Here is a 24,283-nt window from a genome sequence, read left to right as displayed (position 1 = left end):
TTCTCAAGAGTTTGGACACCAACGGAGAAAAGCTTTAGTCCCGTCAGAGTTGCCCTTCGCCGCAGACGCACTTAAAGATTTTGCTGTAAGTCTAACCACGGACCATGACGGAAATGTACACAGCCCACTTAAAGAGCTCTGTCGCATACTGTAACGATTAAAGATGAGTCAGGCAGCTACCACAAAATAGCACAGTGGAAGTAATTCAGGCAAAGGCTTTCCATGGGAAATTTGCTCTCACCCAGTCATTGGTTGAAGCTGCCTCCTCCTCTATTCCCGAGAAAGGTGAGGCTTTTAGAAAGAAAACCATGGAAACCATCAAGGATGTGATTAGGTCATAATAAAAATAATTCCACCCTGATCTGAGACTGCGATGTCACGGTGCCATAATCTGAACTGGTCATTTAAGAAGCGGAACCATCCTCCTGCCCCTAACCTTCTGACCTGGGCGGGGCCCGGAAAAATGACTGCGATGTCTTGTGACAGAGCTTTCAAGTGATTAGTCACTTCAGACATTAAAAAGTATGCTCTCAAATACGAGCAAGCATCTGAACATTTTTCTCTGTTCAAATCATTTATCCATTAGTATAATAAAAATATCTTCAAACATCCATGCCCCCCCCTCACACACACACATGATGTGCCGAAATTTTCTTTGTGCATGTGTCCACTATATAAGGTGCATATGTGCAATGACTACAGTATATAGACTAATCTTATCTCTTAGTATATTGGTACTAAGTATAGCTCTTTAAAGCTGACAACTTGGCCTTTGAACCCAACTTCTAGAGTAACTTAAATCCATAGAAAACAGGGACTTCGGCCAGTGTCTGCGCTTGAACAAATGCAGCCCACGCCCCCCGTGTCCACAGTTTCATCCGTGCAGTCCAGCCACGCACCAAACCAAGTAATCCTGCTCTCATCAACTGTGGCAACTTGTGACCAGGTCCAGTTACACACATCTTTTTCTGCATGGTTTCCCCTCAAGAATCTAAAACTCCCAACACACACACACACACACACACACACACACAACGGCAGCAAAAGCAGTCAAGTCGTCGTTTTTTTTTTTTTCTCTTCTACCTGGTCAAGAGGGTGCACCACGCACATGGAATTTCAGTCCCAATAAATAAATGAATAAATATTTCAAATACTGTGAATAAACAGCTGGAAAAGGAGCTAGTATACAAGAGAACAGAGATGGCTGAAGAACTGTAACCTAGTCATCACGTTTATATTGTGAAACTGACAACAGTTTTCACTTGAGTTCCTCTCGTATTAAACGCCATATTGGATGTCTATGTTAAGACTTGTCTGGTTGTCGCTCTATGTGTCACCTGCTTAATTTCTCAGATTCATTTTGAGTTTATCCAAATGTATCCAGGAAGTTTTGTTCTGCTTCCGTTGCCTCCTGGAAATCAACCACTCGTTTTCGGTATCAGAGGGAACTAACTGGCACGGTTGGCCAGGTTAAGCAATATCAGCATTAGAACAGAAATTGCTTTTTTTAAGATGTTCAAAAGTATGGCCAAACAATTTGCATTTCAGTCCCCAAAGAGACATTTTTAATGCCAATGAAGCAGCAATCTGTATAATTATCACTAATCACAAATGCATGTATGAGAAAGCCACGGTTGGCCAGGCTAACCAATATCAGCATTAGAAGTAGAAATAGAAGTATTATGTTAAATACTGCTAAACTGTATTTTAAAACTGGATTAAACTGGGTTTCTGGAAACAAATATTATTTATCTTCTGCAATTTCCATCTTTTGAAAGAAAAAAACCACGAGAAAGACAGTTTAAGAAAACGAGCACTAGTAATCTGGTGCATGAAGGGGGACAAGCTGTTCATTTTCAACTCTTTTAGGTGTATCATACTCTACAGCAGTGTCTCCCAACCTGGGGTCCGGGCCCCCCCTGGGGGGGCGCCAGAGATCTCTGGGGGGGCGCGGAACTTTGTCTGCTTTAAAATTATGCAGTTGTAAAAATTATATTTGCGAATGAGTCATTCATAAGACATTGTTAGGAATAATTTATGAATGTCTTGAATATTTTTTATGTTTTTTATACACTGGTGACAAACACAGGAAATTATTTCATTCCTTATTATTATATCATTACTCAACATTTAATCTACTCCGACAGGTTGCTAAAGGAAAAATGTAAAAAAAAATGTTGGTCTCATATTAAGATACATTTTTCAGAATTTTTATGTCCTTTTATGTCCTTTTGTGCGTATTTTATACATTGGTGACATTGGAGAAAAACAAAGTCATATGTATAGAGAGTAAACCAAAGAGAAATGTATCAAAAAACATAATTAATGTTCATTTTTTCAATTAAAGACTATTTTGGGGCTTAGTACGTACGGGTCGGGGGGCCTGGCTGGTCTTAGACAAAAGTAGGGGGGGCTCCAAGGAAAAAAGGTTAGGAACCACTGCTCTACAGTAACATAGAAAACAATGTTTAGATTTCTGGTGACAATTGGGAAAAAAAACCTAACTGTCAACCACAGCACTTGAAAAGAAAATCATAACTGATGGGCCAGAATTTCCAAAAGTGTGAATGGGTTAATTAATTGAAATAAAAGAATCATTCAGTTGTTTCAGGAGACAAAATAAGCTCCACCAACATTAAATTTGTGCTTTTGGGTTCAGGCACTTGAATTACGACGTTGTCTTCAGAGAGATAAGGTTACTTGGTGGTTCAACAGTCCACATAGGTGTTGTTCGTGCAGAAAGTCACGAGTGGAGAATCATAAGACAACATGAATACGAAATACAACTCGTATCCTATGCATGACTCACATTAAGACTTCAGAGTCTTCAGACTCTTATACAGGGCACAATGAAATTAGAGGCAGTACGAAGTGGTGTTTTCCTTCAAAAGAAAATTAAGTAAAAATGTCGAATAAGTATAAATAAAAGAGAATAATACAAAATAAAATAAACTCTGTAAAAAGAACGGTAAATGTACAAAAATGTGCAACAGATTAAGATTAACAGATTAAGTGGTGACGATCACAGTATACCGTATTTCGGTATACCGCGGTGGTGTAAAGACACGGTGGTGATACCGTGAAATTTCTAGGCCATAGTAATTTATTAATTATTTTAATATTATGCGGCAAAATTACACATAAAGAAACAATATGCACAGCTTAACTCCAAGCAGGTAAGATGAATTAGGCCTGGGCGATAAACCGAAAATTTACAGTTACCGACATTCACCGATGACCGATGTCAATTTTCCCATGCCATGTCAAGAAAATGGCTGATGGTTCACACGAAGAAGCGGCTGATATAGCCGCAGCTGTAAAGTCTCACGCATTAAGCGCATTAAGCGCATTAAGCGTGAGACTCGCGCAGCTGTACAAAGGCAGATTCGGGCCAAAATACATTCTCCATTGTCGCTTTGCCTTCCAGGCACCCGATTTTTTACCCACAGGAGTTTCCCCATTGAGGGAATATTAAAGGATTATCTTATCTTATTTTATGGCCTCACTTTTCTGTGTGGCCAAGCAGGGCTGAATGATGCTAGAGGCAATGCCAAGGTAACGTTTTACAAGTCAGCGTCTCTCCAGTTTATGTTACGGATCCTCTAATTTACTCTGTTAATGAAAATTTGCTTGCTATTAGAGGGAATGCGCGAGTTGGATTTTTGGGTAGCTAACGTTAAACGGTCCAATCATAAAGATCGGTGTCCTCATCACTTTAATTTCGCCAACAAATCCTGCCTTGAAGAAGGACCAAGCGTCTAGACTTTTGTATGCCTTCAAGTTTTGCTTCGTGTATTTCCCTCGTGTAGAAAATTAAGTACATATAAATATCAGGAAACTTGATTCGTGGTCAAATATTAATGTCCATGGACCAGTGGTTCTTGGGGTAACTGTACGGGTCACTGTCAAGTCCAACTGCCTTTAATTTAAGCCCATAATCAGCTTATCCCGTCTTCTCCACTAGTTGCAGCTGTTTTTGCCACTCAGTGCGAGTAAGGGGGCGTGGTCCAGTGGGGAAGTGACGTCAATGCATACCCTCTATTAACGTTTGTCACCAATATGTGGGATTCAGTTTTAAATGAACTCCAGTCATCGTTTGCATCGTCTCTCAGCATCTGCTCGCACGCTACCTTTGTATTGGAGGTGTCTAACGATGGGCACGGCTGTTATTTTCAGTGTGCTGAATCAATAGAATTGAGTCATTAAAAGTATTTTCTGCACCGACTCATTCAGTATTTGATCGGAGCTCTGACTCCATATCAGACTCACTGGAACATGTCTGAACGGTTCATGATTCCGCTCACGACTCTCTGCTTCCTCTAGCGCTGTCGCTTTGACAAGAACACCAGAATCCCCTCAAAACTCTAGACATTATAGAAGTTTCTTCATTGGCTATTGGAGATTAAACTTGGTTTAAAATAATTCTGTTTAACTGGTCTACAGTTCAGTATTGCTCTTGCACTTGTTGACCTGGCAGTTTAAGCTTCTGATTATCACTTATTCCTCACATTTACTGCTGGTTATTTGGACATTCGGTTGTATGCTATTTCAGTCGGCTCAGTGAATGGAGCTCTGACCTGTTGCAGCAACAGCTGCAATAATAGCCATCTGCTTTCTATTTTTCCTCCATTTCTAGTTGCTTCACAACAAGCTTTAGAAGTCCTTGGGAGTTTTAAACTGTATAATTAAACCAAACTGACTTGTTGACATGATTTCCTGAGATCAAATGTCTTTGACATGTTTTGTTAAAAAATACCTCAAGCGTACAGTACAAAAACATCCGAATCAACCATGTCCCTTTAGCTCTTATCATAGAAACACTTGAAGATGATGGAGCATATTTTTCCCCTCTCCATCATCAATCAATCATCATCCGCAGACTATGCCTCTTTGGAAGGTGGATGCATACAGCTTTGCTCTGCCAACATCAGAAGTACATCAAAAAAAATTAAATAAAGTGGTAATAATTCTAGTTTGATCTGGATCTGTGATGTGAGAGTACCCTGAAAAAAAAAAACAAAAAAAAACCAACTAACTCATCCATATTCTGATTGTTAAAGTAAATACTAAGCTAAATATTTCGCCAAAAGTGACTGCCAGTTTCACGACTGAAATTTCAACATAAAACGTCTTTAGTCAGCTGTACATGAGTCATACCAAAGATGTGTTCAAATGAATAACTCACTTCAAGATAATGCTGTAATAATAATAATATAATCTTCAACATTTGGTAGGTAGTTGGATGGCTGTGGAGATAATGAAGTATCAACGCCTCTTTCCGTGTGAGTACGCGTGTGTGTGCACATTTGAACATTTCCAGTATTGGCACTCTTATGGGACTCAACAGGTGGATCCAACTCACTACGTTGCGAATCAATCTGGTTTTTAATCACTTGCATGGAAGAGAAAATCTGCTCAACCCACTATTTTGGCAGTCCCTGACCCTTTCAAGTCGTTCGGCTCACTGCGTTCAAGCACACTGAACCAGGGTTACATGTGTTCGGGTTTCATGTTACTTGGCCTCCACGTTCTGATACTCATGACGGATGGTGTGCAGACTTTGGGAGGAAAATGTGGTTGCAGAGTAAACTAAACCAAACATCATATTACAAAACTTAGTTTCATCACATCATGGATGAGAGCGTCTTCTAATTACCATAGAAATTCTTTTTTCAGAAATGCAAGCGTAGAATAACCAATTTAAAACAGATGCATCTGTTGTACCATCACAAATGCTAAGTTGATTTAGTTTAGATATCACCAGTTATGGCCCAAAACACAACTTTGGACCACATCCACACATTTAATTGGTCTGTTATTGATAAAGGAATTCTAAAGAATTCTAAAAAAGCAGCTAAGTATTTTTTGTACACAAAGTAAAAAACGGTGAAACTTTTATAGGCACAGCTAGGGGGCTTAGACTCAAAACCTTTCAAGGATTAAGATGGAAAACAAGTGTTGTTTTTTTTTTAGGACTATAAAAGCTCATGGCATCACATGACTGACTTTGACTCTGGTAAAGTATGAAAATTTACAATTTTTGTTACAGATCAGGTGTTGTTGGAGAAAACAAAAAACATGTTTCTCCTGCTTATCTTAATGCAGTTACATTTAGAGGTGAGTGAGAAAAAAAAAACAGTTTAAGGACCTTTAATCTGTTGCATAAAGGGGGGATATGCTCTAATTCCTTTCCTGTGGGATTTTGGAAAATACGCCTATCCAGTAACCTTGAGCACTTTATTATTTGAATTTCTAGTACACAGAGAAGATTTTCTGCATGCTGAAGCGTTGAACAAAAATGGAACGTGATATTTATAGTCAACATTTTAACAGTTGAATAAAATTTAGACAAATATATGACAATTGGTGCATCTATGAATGATAATCTGTTCTGAAGCCTTCTGTTAAATCCTCATTGATGACTTATGCACACAAGTGTGCATTTTGCGGGCAGTGTTCATCGTACTCCTCAAGCTACATCAACTGATTTAAACTGTGTCACTGCTAACGAGTGCATATCATGCGTCTCAGCTGATTTGCTACAAATTCCCAAGTGCAAAATATCTCTAAACCCTGATAATGCAACATCTGTGAAATTAAATCTCTGTCTTATAGATGCTCCCTAAATGAACTAACCACTCTTCAAAGTACTGAATTCAGTACTTTGAAAGGGAAGATGTTCAAAAGTATGGCCAAACAAATTGCAATCCAGTCCCACAAGAAAGACATTTTTGATGACAATGGAACAGCAATCTGCATAATTATCATTAATCCAAAATGTATGTATGAGAAAGCCCCAGAAACAACTGCAGTCAAAATGTCTTTTCACAGCATCCATTTGAACATGATAGGTGGATCAAAACATTTCATTAGAAATTGTCCTAAAAGAAGAATGATATTGTTCAATGATAAATCCCATTCTTGTTGCATGCTTGACTGGTTCTTCTCCAGTGTAGAAGTTGTTTTGAGTCGCCCTGTACTTGTGTACATTATATAAGGATGTGCAATGACAATAAAGACTTATCTCTTGTGTCTTTTGACAAACAATTTGACATGGAAACTCTTTACAAGCTGACAGACTGGACTTTGAACCGGACTTTCAGAGTAACTTAAATCCATAGAAAACAGGGAATCCAACCACTGTCTGCATAGGCTTGAATTAATTCAGCCCACACCCCCGTGCCCAGCTCAGAAAAAAAAATATTTCAAATACAGTGAATAAACAGCTGGAAAGGGAGCTAGTATTCAAGAGAACAGAGGTGGCTGAAGAACTGTAACCTAAGATCATCACGTTTATATTGTGAAACTGACAACAGTTTTCACTCGAGTGAAACGCCTTAATGGATGTATTTTGTCAAGACCAGTCTGGTTGTGGTTCTACCTGCGTCACCTGCTTAATTTCTCTGATTTATTTTGTGCTTATCCAGATGTGCCCAGAGGCAGTTTTGTTCTGCTTCCGTTGCCTCCTGAAAATCAACCACTCGTTTTCGGTATCGGAGGGAACTAACTGGCACGGTTGGCCAGGTTAAGCAATATCAGCATTAGAACAGAAATTGCTTTTTTTAAGATGTTCAAAAATATGGCCAAACAAATTGCAATTCAGTCCCCAAAGATACATTTTTAATGCCAATGAAGCAGCAATCTGTATAATTATCACTTATCCCAAATGCATGTATGAGAAAGCCTCAACAACAACAGCAGTTAAAACATCTTTGCACAACATCTATTTGAACATAAGTGAATCAAAACATTAGAAGTTGTCTTAAAAGAAGAATGATATTGTTTAAAATTCTTGCCTGACATGTAAACGTGTTTCAAATCCCCAAGGATATCTTCTGCACTGACACAACTTCCACAAGAAGGTTTGACTGACTTTGCACATAGATCTTAAACTTTAAAAGAAAAAAAAACTGCACTTTTTTATGAGAAATAATCAATCCATTCGACCCAGCTGTGAGGATTGGTGGCACAAGGCCAGCAGGAACAAGAACCTCATCATGTAAGAATCCATTACTTAAATAGAAGTAGTACAAAGCAAAGAGTCAAACAATTGCCAGCAAGCCAATTCATTTTTTTTCAGTTGCTCTCAACAGAGTAAAAGCTCTTCAATCAATGCCCACTCCTACTTCTTCCAATATGCTGTTCCTGTTGCATGCCTGAGTGTTTCTTCTCCTGTGCAGAAGTTGTTTTGAGTTTTCCTAAAACTATGTGCTCAACAGCTTCTTTTGCTTGCAGCCAAATTTGAGCTGCCCCTCTGCTTGGCAACAATCACTGCTGAAAAAAAAAGAGCAATACAGGACAGCGCATTTGCTTTCATTTAAAACAACCAGTAAAAATGCCCAGGATGCAGCTCTGGCCAGCAACATTTTGTGTTTTCTTTGCAACACACATAAGTGCAATACTCTTTTACAATACGCCATACATTTTCCTGTCTGTCGTCCCTTAATTTGTACATAGTTTCTTTTTTTTAACTGCACGTTTTAATGCAGTTATTTATTGTTTTACTTGCCAATTGTGCCCCAATTTCGTTGTGCTTGTTGTCCACTTTATGACGGTATGCAATGACAAAGACTCTCATCTTATCTCTTTGACGTGGAAGCTCTTTCAGGGGCGTCAATTCAGTATGCCAAGGTATGGCAGCTGCCACACCTTGGCTTCAAGGGAAAATGTAAATGTTTGTTTTTTAAATACATTTGTATTGATTATTCTATTACTTAATACATATAGAATAACTACAAATGCAAATCAGAACAACATGATCGATTTCACTAGTTATTATACACTGCAAAAACTCAAAATCTTAACAAGAATATTTGTCTTATTTCTAGTTAAAATGTCTAATTTTTAGTAAAAAAAAATCTCATTACATTTAAGACAAGACTCAAAAACAACCATTTTCACCTGTTTCAAGTAGATTTTCACATAAAATAAGTGGAAAAATCTGCCAGTGGAACAAGATTTTTTTGCTTGTAATGAGAAGATAAATCTTGTCCCACTGGCAGATTTTTCTACTTATTTCAAGTGAAAATGTACTTGAAACAGGTGAACATGGTAAAATAACAAGTTATTTTTCTGGTGATGACTCTTGTTTTAAGTGTAATGAGATTTTTTGACTTAAAATTAGACATTTTAACTAGAAATAAGACAAATATTCCTTTTTTTTTTTAGTTTTTGCAGTGAGCTAGACTGCATTTGAAAAAGTTCCAATTTTCTTGACCACACAGATAAGCTCCATAGACTTCTGTGATGAGTATTTGCTGGATGTGTTGATTGATACTCTAGTTATGTTCTGTGACTCGTAACCTTGCCATACCTTAGCTTTGACTGAATTGACGCCACTGAGCTCTTTAGATGACAAGCTCATGTAAATGGGGACTTTGGACCCTCAAGAGTAACTTAAATCCATAGAAATCAGGGATTCCTGCCAGTGTCTGCGCTTGAACAAATGCAGCCCACGCCCCCCGTGTCCACAGTTTCATCCGTGCAGTCCAGCCACGCACCAAACCAAGTAATCCTGCTCACATCAACTATCGACGCAGAGCCTACGCCGTAGGTTACGGCGTACTCTACGGTATGCTCTGCGACGGTGTAACGCGGAACCATAAATCAGCCTTTAAGGTTTTCCCCAGCCCCGCTTACCAGCAGCAGCGGACAGAGGAGCCGTGATCCGCGGTGGGGCCCAGCTGGACTGCGCAGGGATGTTGCAATCAAGTTCCCGTCGGTCGTGCAAAACCCTTCCCTTGCGTGGGAAAACCGAGCGGTGATGCGATGAGGGCGTGAAGGCTCGTCCCCTCCGTTTCCCCAGGACTCACCGCGGGACTGGCGTGAACATAGCGGTCTCTGGTCAGGAGCGGCCCCTTTCCCTGCGCTGCGGCCGCGCATGCGCACCTGGGGAGAGATTCCAAACTCCGTCCCAGCTCTGATGGACAAGTCGCAGCTTGAAGGAGTCGGTGTGATGATGAGGATGATGATCCCCGGTGTTCCGCCAATCATTGCTACCTGCCGAGAAATGGTACTTTGTGCTTCTGCGCATGCACACAGTCGATTTTCAAAGTTTTATTGGCATGTCCATGATTTCTTGCACGATGTAAAATTGATAATATGGGATGTTGAGTATTTGATCCTTCAAAATACACTACCCATGACATGAATTGCATTAAACTTTGTGAACATTATACGATAAAGAAAAAAAAAACAATTCTAGCGCTTTACTACTGCTACTACTGCTTTTAGCCATAACGCACTATCCATAAAGGGTAGTGCGTTATGGAATTATATACCTGTACACATAAGGGAATGCCCCTCTTTAACAACTTTTAAAAACCAGATAAAAATGTGGCTCAGAGGTCAACAAATGTGTACACACACCTAATGTGTGTTTGGGTCTCCTCCTACCTACTAACTTTTTTTTACCATTCTCATTTTACTAATTGTACTTGTCTTTACTAATTGTACTTGTCTTTGTTTCTGTTTTCTTTTTCATATTGCATCTTTACCTGTTCTGCTTTTAACACCTTACCTGTCTATATTGGACTACAGATGGAAACTAGCCTTGTGCTACAATCTGGCACATTTATATATGTATATATGTTCATCAATGTGCATTGTCCTGAGAAATAAATAAATAAATAAAATAAAATAAATTTGATATTCATTCAGTCATTCGCCTTTATTTAACCAGACAGGTCATTGAGAACACATTTCTTATTTGCAATGGCGGCCTGGTAAGCGACAAGGACCACTTGGGGGGAAAGGGAAGTGGGCTAGGGAGTAAAACACAATAAAATTGTAGCTCTACAAAGGTATAAAACCATTAAGTAGCATTTTTTGGTAAAGCAACAAAAAAAAAAATGGCAGAACGCTGGCAGTGGGGAGTGTGATTGGCATCACGCCTCCTTGATCCGCCTCAAACTGGATCTTTTACCCCTCAAGGAAAAACATCTGGAAAGTATTTGCTGTTTTGTGATTGAAAAAAAAAATGCAACAGATTTAACAACATTGAGCCAATGACAAAAAGCTACACTGATACAAATATTGTGCTTGATCTACTTAAAAAAAATAAGTCAACTTTTTGCATGAGATTATTATGTAGATCAAGAAAGACTAGTCTTACTACTTAATTTTTTGTATGTAAATAATACATTTTGCAAGTACAGTCAACTTAATTGTGTTAAATTTACTTTATTTACCAAAATTAAGTTCACTTTACTTGCAAATGAATTTTGTACATACTAAAAATTAAGTAGTTTATACAAAGACTACTCTTTCTTGATCTACATAAAAAATCTTGTGCAAAAAAGTTGCCTTCATTTTTTTTTAAGTAGTTTTTAAAAGTAGATCAAGATAATCTTTACTGTTACAAATAAAGCATGTTTCATCTAAACATTGGTAAATCTGCCCAATAGATTACAATTGTTAAAGGAAAGGTAAATACAACAAGATCATTGCTTGTTGTTTGTGTGTAAATGAAAAGATTGCCTGGGATTACATAAATACTGCTTGTTAAGGAAAAAATGCACAATGTCTTGTTTTTTGAACAAATGCAGATTAAGTTCAAAACTAGATGTATTCATGTAAAGCAACAAACTTCATTTTTAATTGTTAATATCACAGGTTTAAATATGTTATATTAACATGCGCTTAGATTTATTTTTTTCAGTGTAAGAACAAATCGTAAAGGAGACATTTTTCAGAAGTTGACACCATTTCAGGCGATTTTGGGGGAAATGTCTGCCATATATCTGATTAAAACAGAGATGTAATACAAAATAATCCCTTTCAATTGCATTTTTACCTTTCTGTTCACAGCAGCAGGTTTAAGAAGGTCTAATTATCTAAAGCCCACTCTCGCTGCCACCCCACCTCCCCTGCGGTGTTCAGCATGATTTATGTTTCTTTAGAGCAACATCCGGATTTCATGGCTGAGGACAGAAGTAGGTCACAGAAGTGAACTAGATGTTGCACAGTTCGAGTCCCCCTCCATCAGTACCACTGCCATCTTGTGAAAGTATTTGTCATCAGTGTCTGGCAACTCATTCCCAGTACTAGACAACCTTTATGGTATTATCAATCAGTTCAGTGGAAGCCTTGTTGATTGACTATCAGCTATATCCGATAAGCAATCTCTGGTTTATAAATGTATCAGTTACTTCAGAAATCATCCTCATGAAAACAGATATATATACAGTACCTGGAACAACATGTTACACCCATCCTGAAGATAAAAGCGGAAACCTAGCCTGCACTGAAATGGACAGCTGTCCAGGTTAATGAACTCTTTCAGGTCAGTGACACTTGATTTTTTAGTTGTTCCAGGGCAGTGTGCCATGTATTTGCAAAAAGATATAACAGAGTTAAACTCAAGGACACGGCCAGTTACAGCACCTGCAGGACGGTTCCCATAAATTATTCAAACACATTTAACATATCTGTTTGTTATTGTTCTTTTTTTATTTGTTTATATATTTTTTTTTTCTTTTTGAAAAGCGATTATCTCTATTTTCTCTAGCTGTTATCCAGTAAAATAAATGTTTGCTTGTACTGGATGAAGGACAGGGTCAAAATTCTTTAAACCTTTTGAGAAAGTCCATTTATTTCACTGACATTATAGTGGTGTCTCTAATGAATTTCTAAACTATCATGCAGAGGGTCATTTTATGTTCTTTCTGCATAAATGTGAAAAAGTAAACCACAAATATTGGAAATTTTGGTCATCTTAGGCCTCTTTAATTTTTAACATAACTATAGATAATACTGTGAGATCATTGGATCTTTTTATTTTTATTTTAAATGTATCTTAACATCCTATTTCGTTCACAGCATTCACAGATCACTGTTTGTAAATGTAAATGTAAATGTATCTCCTATATGTGCATCTCATCAACAGAATATTATAGCTTTTGCATCTTAACAATGATACATGTAGGTACACAGCTTTGTTTACGCTGAATTAAAAGTCTACTACTTTAATAAATCTCTACTCTTTAATAAGCCCCGTTGGGTCTTCTCTCTAGAACGGAGCCCTGTACTTGTCAGACGTATCCAGGTTATTGCCAGCTGAGTGCTCCTTCATGCCAGTTTCCAAGTTTATCAGGCGGCCACCTAGTGGTGTAAAGCTTCGCTACTGTTTCACTTACTGTATTCCAGAGGTTGCTCTGAGAGGCTTTCACGCAGCACGCCTACTTAGGGGTTTTCCACCTTGAACTATGTTATTTATGTTAGCTATTGGGAGGTGAAAAGTACATGAAAGCTATTTCTGTTATTTTGTCGACTGTCTTTCAATCATACCTTGTCAGCTGTATCTTTAGTCACATTGTAATTCACTCAGACTGGACATTTTTGTTTGTTTTGATAAAAAAAAGCCTTTTACAACACTCAAATTATAGGATACCTTTAGATGTAATTCCAGTTAACAAAATGACTTGGTGAGAAAAGAGCATTCTAGTCAGAGTTTATCAAACTAGGTACAAATTCATGCAATCGCTATTATTAGTCTTAAAAAAAAGAGTACTGAAAATAAGGATATGATGAGTACGGCCAGAGGTTAGGACGGTGTGGGTGGGGGTTTAAAAACAACATCTGCCATAAACCAGTGGTTGGACCACTATTTAAATTTTACCACACGGGAAATCCCGCATATACGTATGAACAAAGCAATGTACAACCTGGTTTCTGATGAAAAACAGCTCAGGTTAATCCTCCATGTCGTCACTGGTGGTCAGAAAGAGGGAAACCCCCTTTCATGTCATTTTTTATGCATATAGCAGAGGATATATGGCGTTTTTCTGATACGGTGATCAATCACAGATTTAACCAGCTAACGTGCAGATTGTATTAAAACCCCAATGTTGCCACATGAAAGAAAGACAATGAAGTGCGATTGCGCAAAAGAAAAAAAATTATAATCTATTGTGTCACTTCTAAACATTTGTTTTGTGGGTCTGTCATTGTATCAAATGTTTTGTTTAGTGATAACATGCTACCACTCTTACGCTAATTATTCAAAGACATACGATGACACAAAGAACTTGAAATGCATTTAAGCAATATCGAAAATATATTGCCTGATGATTTTAAAGTCACACTAATAATATTGTGGATATAAGATCCATTTGCTATGGAATTGTTTCAATGAGCTCATTTAAACTCATTTAAACCATTCAGATCTTTATTTGCTCTCACCATCCTCCATTGGCACTAGTGTGTTTTTGGGGCACACCCAAAGACCCTCAATGACGTTAAGGTCTGGATTCATGATCTCTAAACCACTTTTTCACTGTTTGAGCCCCATGAACACGGACATTGTTAATCCTGAAATATGTCTGTCAGAGAAGAAAAGTCCTCAACTCAAGCAGTTAGTTATAGCTGACCTCATTGTTTTGGCACATAATGTCACTGAACTTAGACCTGAACCATTTAAGCAGCACCAAATGATTATACTGCCCCTGCATGCTTGCATGGTAGATACTGGGCATCATGGATGCATCACTTCTTCCACTGCTCTCCTGAGCATGCTGTGTCCATCACTTCATATCAGGTTAAACTGGACTCGTGAGATCAGTTTGATCCTGATATGAAGTGATGGACACAGCATGCTCAGGAGAGCAGCGGAAAAAGTGATGCATCCATGATGACGTTATGACCCTTTTCCACCGCTCCAGAGTTCAATCTTTACGCTCCATATCAATATGTTGTTTTTTTCTCCATATCGGCCTCACTGATAAGTTGGTTTTCTTGAAGCTGCACAGCTTTAAGAGATTTCTCTCCACAATCTGCACTCTTACTGTCTTTGTTAAACATTGTTGTAAGGTGTACTGTTGATCTCTTTCATTAGATTTCAGCTAGTATTTAAGTGATCTTCAATCACAACAACCATCCAAGATTTTCTTTCCAGAACCACCTTTCCTCCTGATGATGGTTCATCAACAATAACGTGACCCTTCTGAAATCAGGCAACACTCTCTTCACTACCACATGATGTGTCTTCCCAGCATCCTTTCTTGTATATGAGAAGCTTCTTGTCGCATCAGTTAGGGTTAGATAAATTGTTGCCAGCAGAAATGCTGTGGGTCTAAAACGGTAGTATTATTGTTAGAGGCGTTTGCATAGCCGGCATTCTTTTCTTCTTCTAGCTTTACAAGTTCATAGGCTCAGCTGGAAAGGAAGGAAAAGTTGCAGGAAGGGTGTCGTCCACCTCATGAAAGCCAGTGAGTGTGGCAGTTCACGAAATTAACGCCATTAAGTCCATCTGATTCTTCCAATTAAAATTTTATTTCACAGATTCACTGACTGTAAACTTTTCACCTGAAGATCAAAGACGTGTACTTGGTAGTTGTGACTAAATAAACTGGAAAAAAAGAATTCCATTACATTTTTTTGGCGTCACTTTTACGAGTTGTCATTCTCAGTTGTCTCTGACCTCAGCATTGAGGCAACTCGCTGTGTACGTGTGTGTGCAAGGATTTATATAAGCCTCTGAGAACATCTGTGCTTTTTAGAGCTTAGTTCATTTTTTTTTTGTTACAACGCTGGCTTGCTATTAAACAGACGATTATCAGGGACCTTTTTATTGTGGCGCTAAATCTCTGTTGTTGTTTGTATGCGTATGTGTGGGGAATGGGGGATGGTGCAGCATCATTAAAAAAGATGAGATACATCATTGAAGCGACTGGCACCAAGAGGTAAAAGGAAATGAATCCCACCTGGATTCAAAATAAAACGTTTTGGAATTACATATGTTAAGCTACGATTGATTGAATGACTATGTAATATTCTACATTGGGACAACCAAGTGCTAACTATCCTCAATCGGACTTGCTGCCATGGACATTTAATGAGACTTAAAGAATGAAAAGTTCCCTGGATTGAAGATAAAAGGTGTTCCTTTCATTTCTTCCACATGTTGAGACCAACTATTTGGGTGTTGATAACAGCTGCCCTAGTTTGAGAGGCCAGTTATGCCTGGATTTACTCAAGACGCTGGGTGAAACTCGACAGCTGTGTCATTTACATCAATGGAGGTACAGGGTGAATATACACTCCACAGGCCACTCTGCAGGCAATTTCAGAAATACTAACACCTCAGGGTGATGGCTATCATGCCTACAGATGCTTGCATTTAAAGGGATTTTATTTTCTAAGTGAGCTTATGTGAAGTTCTTACAAGTAATTCGTGGGGTACCTGCACGATACAGGGGGCACAGCAGATAGGTATCTGTCAGATTCACAGAAACATTGTATCTAAAAGATTGACGATTTTGAAAGACTCGATCCTCATGTAAAAATCCTAAAAGAAAGAGTCTGCAACCCTGAAGCAGACCACACCTGACGTTTCCTGATATTTGTATATATATTTAGCACACGGTGTGAGCTCTTATACAGCTGGACAGTTTCATAATTAAAGGTCTCCGGACGCTTGTGTTCAATTGGCTTTATTTATAGCTGTTTAAACAAAGCCAAGCATTTCCTTTCACCATGTAACATTACTGTTGTAGAATATTTTATTTTACTGCCTGGCTTTTTTTACATTGGTATTGATACTGCAACCTAACAACATGGCAACTTGCTCTTATCACATGGTCAAGCACTTGATTCTCCAAAATGAGAATGCTGTGACTTCATTCTACTGCAGAGAAGACAGTGACCCGAATATCAAAATAATAAATACAATAAATATCTGAACTCTCAGGCGGTTCTGAGAGTTCTGTCCATACATACTTAGTTCAGGAAATGCAAAAGTGGGTGTGGAGGGTCATATGGATGGGTATTTCTGCTTTCAGTAAGCATATAGGATATTTTTGTATATCCGTTGGAGGAAATCAGTCGTTTCCTGTTCACTGTACATCACATAACTGTCATCAACACATAGTGTTGACAATTCAAACAAACATGTCATATATGTCACATTAGCTTCCTTTTTTTTTTTTTTTTTTTTTAAATACACTGCACGAACCACGAAAAGCGTCACAAAAGGGACTTAGGCCGGTAGCAGAAGTGGTTTTTTATCCAGCCTCGTATTAAATCAGTTAGGATCACACCAACTGTCACGATAGGTTTCAGGATCACACCAACTGTCACGATAGGTTTCAGCTCCCCTTTGCATCACATCAGGTGGAGATGAAGTCCCAGGGAACAACTTTGACATGAGTTTCTCTTTTTTTCAAGCTGCCTTCTACATTACATCCACCGCTTGAGCTGCCTCAGATTAAGATATCTTCTCCCTTTTAACAAGGGTCTCCAGGTCTGTGGAAGAAAACAAAAGGAAACCATTAAAGGCTCTTCCCCCAAATATGTTTTAATTCATTGCAGCTGATGTCTCTTTTTATGTGTTTTGAGATTTAGCAAACGTTTGATCAGACTCCATGCAGATTTCACCAGATTTCTAAGGGCTTTGGCAAACTATTTATTCACGTCGACTGCCAAACATAAAGTTCTCTTTTACTTACACCTGAGCACAGTCTTGTAGACTGTACCGTAGCCTTGGTTTGGGCTCCTGCTGAGGTCAATGTAGAAATAAAACTTCAGTTCCTGTGGGTATTGAGAGTGTGGCATGTTCTGAAGCAAGGGAATCATCCTGTTGGACATAGGTCCCTCTGCCAGAACTTGGTGCATTATATAATTGCACCAGTCATCCTGCAAAAAGCTCGGAGTGATAATTAGAGCCCGTATGTGGCTGTCCTGCACTGCTTGGCAAAACTCAGTGGAAATGGCAGCTCCTGGACAGCCGTCTCTCGGCGACAGAAAGCACCTGAGGCAGCGGGGCGGGGCTTCCAGGAACAAAACCAGACGCTTGGCCTCTTCGGTGTCTGCATGGGAAGAGCTGTGGCACACAAACACATCATACTTCCGTTTCCATCTCAGCTCCGAGTTCAGGGCATTGTCCAACTGCTGGGATTTCAAAGGTGTGGTCCCCGGCGACAGGGAAGAATGCTGTGAGGATGTTGATGCAGATGATGAGACACCGCTAACAGAGTTTTGGGTTATTGTTCCATCTTTGTCTTGCTGCGCTGGGAAAGTACCTTTTGATTTAAAGAGATGTTGGAACCATCTAGAAAAGATAAAAAAGACAAATAGGAAAGGAATTAAGTTGTGAGCATTTATAACTTGTTAAAATGGCTGATTCCTCCTAAAAGCAGAAGCAAAGCAGTGGCATGTATAGCTGCATGCCTTTGGAGAGAGTATGAGGGTAATATATAATGAAAGCATGAAAAGTAGGGGTTTATTGTATAATTTACTATATCATTTAGTTCCCCAAAAATGTCTATAAATCATTGTATTATAGTCACGTTTAAACCTGAATTCCTATTATCACGTGTCTTTAATATTACTAGAAATAAAAATAGCTTAAATTAAAATAATATTAAAGTAAATTCAAGTACTTTAATAAATAATAAAATAAATAAAATAACAACAGAATAAAAAAATAAATTAAGCACAAGTAGCACAAAATTTCAAAATTTTCAAGCCTTTGTACAAGCCCATGAACTCATATAAACTCTGTGTGTGTTTGAGTCTGTGTATATGTGACAAAACATGCAAAAACAAACATTTTTCCCAAAGAATCACTCAGTGATGTCATGAGATTGACGCGTACACGGATAAAAGGGATAAAAGAAAAGTAACAAGCTCAACGCAGCCTAATGTACCGGAGTAAGAGTAACAGTTTCTCCTTCACAAATCTACTCAAGTAAAAGTAAAAAGTATAGTGATTCAAAACTACTCCTAAAAGTGCAAAATTTCCCAAAACTTACTCAAGTAAATGTAACAGAGTAAATGTAACTCGTTACTACCCACCTCTGGTCGTTCTTCATCACCGTGTGCAACATATTGAACAGAAGGCAGAATAAACAAAGGAGAGAGTTGTCTGAGTAGCATATTAATGGCAAAGTCTACAAGACCATGTCAAAGTACCGTCATGATCCTTAAGGTTCAGCAGCGATATTAATGAGAGGTAAAACCTCCATGCAACTGTCGCCGTGCTTCCTGGATACGGCTATAAGAGGAAATGTACCCCCAGGTTGAAAGGAAAACAAGCTATAACAATATAACAATAGGTGGTAAACAAATAACCAAAAAAAACATGCAAAGACATTTAGATTATCTCCAAGGTCTGACTGCATCATGCGCCGCTCTTTTAAAAACCACAGTGGCCTCCATGTAAGACAACTCCACTGATAAAAGAATAACTTTTAAAAAAGCCACTCTCCAAGTTGTGAATCTGGATATTGTCAAGTCGCAGAATAAAATGTGTGTGTGTGTGTGTGTGGGGGGGGCTTGGTTAGGTTTGCTGAACCGTGCATAGCACAATCAAGTCTCAAAGATTATCAGGGCGTCGTAGAGTGAAACATGCCGGCTGACCAGGGTTAAGGAGATCAGGGCCACACAGGACAATGACCCACAATTCACAGCTAGAAAGTCCAAAGAAATGGCTGACGAGAAAACACTGGACTATATTTTAAATGGATCTTTGAGTCCTCATCTTAATGTTGTTGATCATCTTTGAAAGGTTGTGGAAAAAGTAGGCCAAAATGTAAAGAGGGTGCCCTGTAAACATGATGTAAGAATATACCTGTTAGCAGATGCAGCTGAAGGACTGATGACTAAACGATTAGCTATCACCTTCTCCACCACAGAGTGGACAGACAGCGGAGCTCCTTCTCCAAGAGACCAATCAAAGAGCGCGACCTGAAATCTTTCCCACCACAGCCCATAGCATTTTACGATAGTACCCCTCTGGTGGACAAACTCCGGACCCATTACTGGTTTAACTCTGCTTCTAACATTCTTTTATTTCTTCACACACCACTGCACCAACATTTACTGGATATGTATTCTTGGAGTTGTATATTGTAAATTAAGTTATTACATTTTTCACACACACATACATACATACCGGTATATATCCATCCATTTTTTTATACCAGTTGTTATCCTGTGCAGGGTCACGGGGGTCTGCTGGAGCCTATCCCAACTCACTACAGGCGACAGGCAGGGCTTCACCCTGGACAGGTCACCAGTCTATCTCAGACCCACACTCACACTCAAACCTGCTGGCAATTTTTAATCATCAATTAACCTATTACGCATGTTTTTGGACTGTGGGAGAAAGCCGGAGTAACCGGAGCGAACCCACCCAAGCACAGGGAGAACATGCAAACTCCACACAGAAAGACCCCCACCGGGCCCGGGAGTTGAACCAGGAACTTTCTTGCTGTGAGGCAACAGTGCTAACCACCAGGGGCGTCAATTGGGTATGGCAAGGTACGGCAGCCGCCACACCTTGGCTTCAAGGGAAAATGTAAATGTTTGTTTTTTAAATACATTTATGGAATTACTCTGTGTCTATTTGTATTGATTATTCTATTACTTAATACATATAGAATAACTACAAATGCAAATCAGAACAACTTGATCGATTTCACTAGTTATTATACACTGCAAAAACTCAAAATCTTAACAAGAATATTTGTCTTATTTCTAGTTAAAATGTCTAATTTTTAGTCAAAAAAAATCTCATTACATTTAAGACAAGACTCAAAAACAACCAATTTCACCTGTTTCAAGTAGATTTTCACTTAAAATAAGTAGAAAAATCTGCCAGTGGAACAAGATTGTTTTGCTTGTAATGAGAAGATAAATCTTGTTCCACTGGCAGATTTTTCTACTTATTTCAAGTGAAAATGGACTTGAAACAGGTGAAAATTGTCAAATAACAAGTTATTTTTCTGGTGATGACTCTTGTTTTAAGTGTAATGAGATTTTTTGACTATAAATTAGACATTTTAACTAGAAATAAGACAAATATTCCTGGTAAGATTTTGAGTTTTTGCAGTGAGCGAGACTGCATTTGAAAAAGTTCCAATTTTCTTGAGCACACAGATCAGCTACATAGCAGACTTCTGTGATGAGTATTTGCTGGACGTGTTGATTGATACTCTAGTTAAGTTCTGTGACTTGTAACCTTGCCATACCTTAGCTTCGACTGAATTGACGCCACTGCTAACCACTAATCCACTGTGCTGCCATATATATATTACAAGATGTGATTCATAACCTTGTGGAACAATGAATCACAATATATGCAACACTCTTGTTTTTGTTAACAGTATGCGTCCGCTCCATGAAAGGTCCAGCTCTGAGGTGTTTACACTGGCTGTTTGTGCATCAGAGGATAGACTTTAAAGTTCTGTTGCTGGTCTTTAAACTCTGAAAGGTTTAGGACCAAAATACATCAGTGACCTCCTGACCCAGTATGAACCTTCCAGAACTCAGGTCATCTGGATCTGTTTTTTATCAGTTCCCAGAGTCAGAACCAGACATGAAAAAGCTGCATTTGGCTTCATGTCTGGAACAAACTCCCAGAAAGCCTCAGATCAGCTGAAACACTCCGTTTATTTAAATCCAGGTTGAAGACAAGCTTCATTTGTATAAAGCTCCAAATCTGCAGTGTTTTACTTTTAAGCTTGAGGTTCAAAGCTTGATTACATTTTAACTACTGATCTTATCTATTCTTCTTTTTTTTTCTTCTCTTACATTTTAAAACATGCTTTTTATTCATGTGATGTTTTGTCTCTGTGAAGCGCTTTGAATCACCTCATTGTTGAATTGTGCTCTATAAATAAACTTGCCTTGCTAATGAGTTTGTGAGCCCACGCGGCGTGTGAGAAAGTGCCAGGAAACAAACTGCAATTCAAAAGAAACAAAACATCAAAAATATATTGGTAACAAAATCTCTGACATTGTCACCTACCTTTGCATGTTGTTAATACCATCATTTCTGTTCAAGCCCCTCCAAACTCCTCAATATAATCCATGTTACTTGTTCCCCGTAGCGATTCTGTCCACCCTGCAGTACTCAGATACGTCAGTGAATAAAAAACAGTAATGTGTACCATTAAACCATTAAAAAAGAGGAAGTTACTGAGAGAGTGAGTGAGAGACATATCCTGTTACTTTTCATGTGCAAATTTGCTTTATACTTCACTGAGCATGTAGTCAACTCTTTATTAAACAAGCTCATACAAAATAATTACTATATCAAATTCAGTTTATTGGATTATCTTTTTGAAAGAAAATTGGCACGTTGGTTTTTCAAAGATTCTAGTAAGGGGAGTAGTAATGTAATGTACTTTATTTATACAGCACTTTACAACATCCTTTCGGTGTGCCAAAGTGTTTTACAGTAAGTAAATGATGGGGCATTGGAAGATAAAGAAGAACAATCAAAAACAATAAAACAATAAAATACAACATGTTCTAATCAGATAAAAGTTTCATCATACTACTGGGTGTTAAAAACCATCTTAAATAGTAACACAAAGAGCACTGAAAGCGTGGTCATTAACCCCAACGGTATACTTTATTATTATTTTCATTATTTACCAAGGTTAGAATCTGGAAATCCAGAGAGATTCTCACTATTTGAAGTTTTCAAAGGAGAGGACATTAGAGCATTTGAAGGGCTTTTATTCCACACAGTACTAACAATAATTCCCCCCCCCCCATTCTTCTTTGGGTTTATATAAGATGTCACCTGCCGCCTTCAAGCTTTTTAGAGAAAATCATTGATTCCCCTTACAGTCTAATAAATATTTCAGTCAATATTATTTATATCCTTCAAATGTTTTTCCATTAACAATTTCCTTCCCTTCAGAAAATCTCTATTCTCAATCATATGTTTAAACCTGCAACCCAACTTTCTCACCCCCCAAAGTCTGGCCATTACTGCCCTTTTGTTTTCTTTATTTTTGTTGTAAGATAAGAACAAATGCTCTGCTGTTTCTTCGTCCTGATGCCGACTACAATGATCAGCTGCATGTTTTCCCATTTCAAGAGCGTGCTGTTTAAAGTGCTCTAACAAACTTTTAACCTGCTCAAAATAATTAGCCCCTTCTTGTTAGATCCTCTATTACTCACTTATTCCAATTTATTTTTAATTATATGTAAATGGCATCACATTGCTTCATGATCACAGTATCGTTGACACTGACTTATTTCTCTGCAGACTTCTTCTAATGGCTTTAATTTTAAAGCCACACTTTCCTTCGTAACCATACTGTTATGTTCGTTTGTCATGAAAAGCATCAATGTTCTCCGGTCAGTTTGACCTAGACCCTGTTTAATTATCCAAAAGCGTGAGAAATCCCCAAAAAATTTAATTAAATACAAATCCCAATATATATTGCTTATACTTCTTATTAACTCCATTACCAACCCGTTGTTCAAGCCCCTCCAAACTCCTCAATTTAATCCATGTTACTTGTTCCCCGTAGCGATTCTGTCCACCCTGCAGTACTCAGATACGTTAGTCAGTGAATAAAAAACAGTAATGGACTGTTTAGACTCAGCAATGATGCTCTTGAACTCTCACAGAACATGGTTCATTGAGGATAATTCACTCGTTTTACATTAAACACAATCATGTTAAAATACCTCCATATAAAATAATGTACAGTACTTTTACATTACATTATTTTTTTTAATGTTATTTTATTTCTAGCAATTTTTTTTAAATGCTATTTTGCTGTTGACTTTTATTAAAACGTTTCCAGATACATTGGCAGGAAATATAACTTGTCTCTGCATCCCACATTCTCACTGCGGATTTTTCCCTTAAGTCCAGCCAGTATAAGCACCCCCTAATATACATGTACACGTGTTTTATCCAGATCCTTCCAATTCTCCCCCAAAACATTCCTTCCTTCTAAAATATTCATTTCAAGAATGATTTCAGGTACTGAGCTGGGTATGACCAGCTCAAAAGGTGACCTCATGTCCGTCACACAAGTCACTGCCATCCTAGGCGCTAGCCTGTCGTTATGATGTTCCTTGCAAACGGTTTTGTCTGGTGTCTACTAGTATATTCCACCTTTTTTTTTTTCTGTGCACGTCTCCTTTGGAGAAATATAGTTGTTTCATAACCAAATTAATTAGTTTTCCCACAGGAATAGGAAAGGTTCCTGTCAAGTCATGACAACACCTGCACTCTCATCTCTACAGCTGAGGTCAAGACCATAGGGGGAGGATGTGTGTGTGTGTGTGTGTGTGTGTGTGTGTGTGTGTGTGTGTGTGTGTGTGTGTGTGTGTGTGTGTGTGTGTGTGTGTGTGTGTGTGTGTGTGTGTGTGTGTGTGTGTGACTGAGGTAAACGTTCTCACATTGCAAAGAAACAAAAGGAATTTGACTCTTTTTTTTTTTTATTAATCCCTTTTAGCTAGCATTTTGACTGCATTTCCCATGATCCTGGACTGTTTCGTCACAACGCGCAGGTGCATAACGCCACCAGAA

General features: G+C 38.4%; 2 protein-coding genes across 3 annotated transcripts in view; both read right to left on the bottom strand.

The window, feature by feature from the left end:
- st3gal4 (ST3 beta-galactoside alpha-2,3-sialyltransferase 4) overlaps positions 1-9,870 on the bottom strand; it is a 29,370-nt gene extending 19,500 nt beyond the window's left edge. Inside the window, exon 1 of one of the 2 annotated variants that reach the window (XM_061719027.1) lies at positions 9,640-9,870. The gene's annotated coding sequence lies outside the window, so the exon portion shown is untranslated. Of the gene's footprint in view, positions 1-241; positions 344-9,639 lie in introns of those variants that run through there. The other variant, XM_061719028.1, reaches the window with a different exon arrangement.
- A 6,515-nt stretch (positions 9,871-16,385) lies between these two features.
- Positions 16,386-21,856, bottom strand: tirap (toll-interleukin 1 receptor (TIR) domain containing adaptor protein). Its single transcript, XM_061719031.1, has 3 exons — positions 21,749-21,856; positions 17,445-18,046; positions 16,386-17,241 (listed from the first exon to the last, which is right to left on the bottom strand). The coding sequence occupies exons 1-3, from the start codon at positions 21,754-21,756 to the stop codon at positions 17,204-17,206; spliced, it is 648 nt and encodes a 215-aa protein (XP_061575015.1). The 5' UTR covers positions 21,757-21,856; the 3' UTR covers positions 16,386-17,203.
- Between the last annotated feature and the right edge of the window lie 2,427 nt (positions 21,857-24,283).

Source organism: Cololabis saira, chromosome 4, assembly GCF_033807715.1.
Source record: "Cololabis saira isolate AMF1-May2022 chromosome 4, fColSai1.1, whole genome shotgun sequence".
Lineage (NCBI taxonomy): Eukaryota > Metazoa > Chordata > Actinopteri > Beloniformes > Belonidae > Cololabis > Cololabis saira.
The sequence above is the reverse complement of the archived record's forward strand: the minus strand, read 5'-3'. Positions and strand labels throughout refer to the sequence as shown.

Bases quoted from the DNA above. Each gene is read 5' to 3' on its own strand.
- tirap (XM_061719031.1), bottom strand. The intron at 17,242-17,444 runs GTAAGTAAAAGA...TTTCTTCCACAG, and splicing joins CTACAAGACTGTGCTCAGGT to ACCTGGAGACCCTTGTTAAA.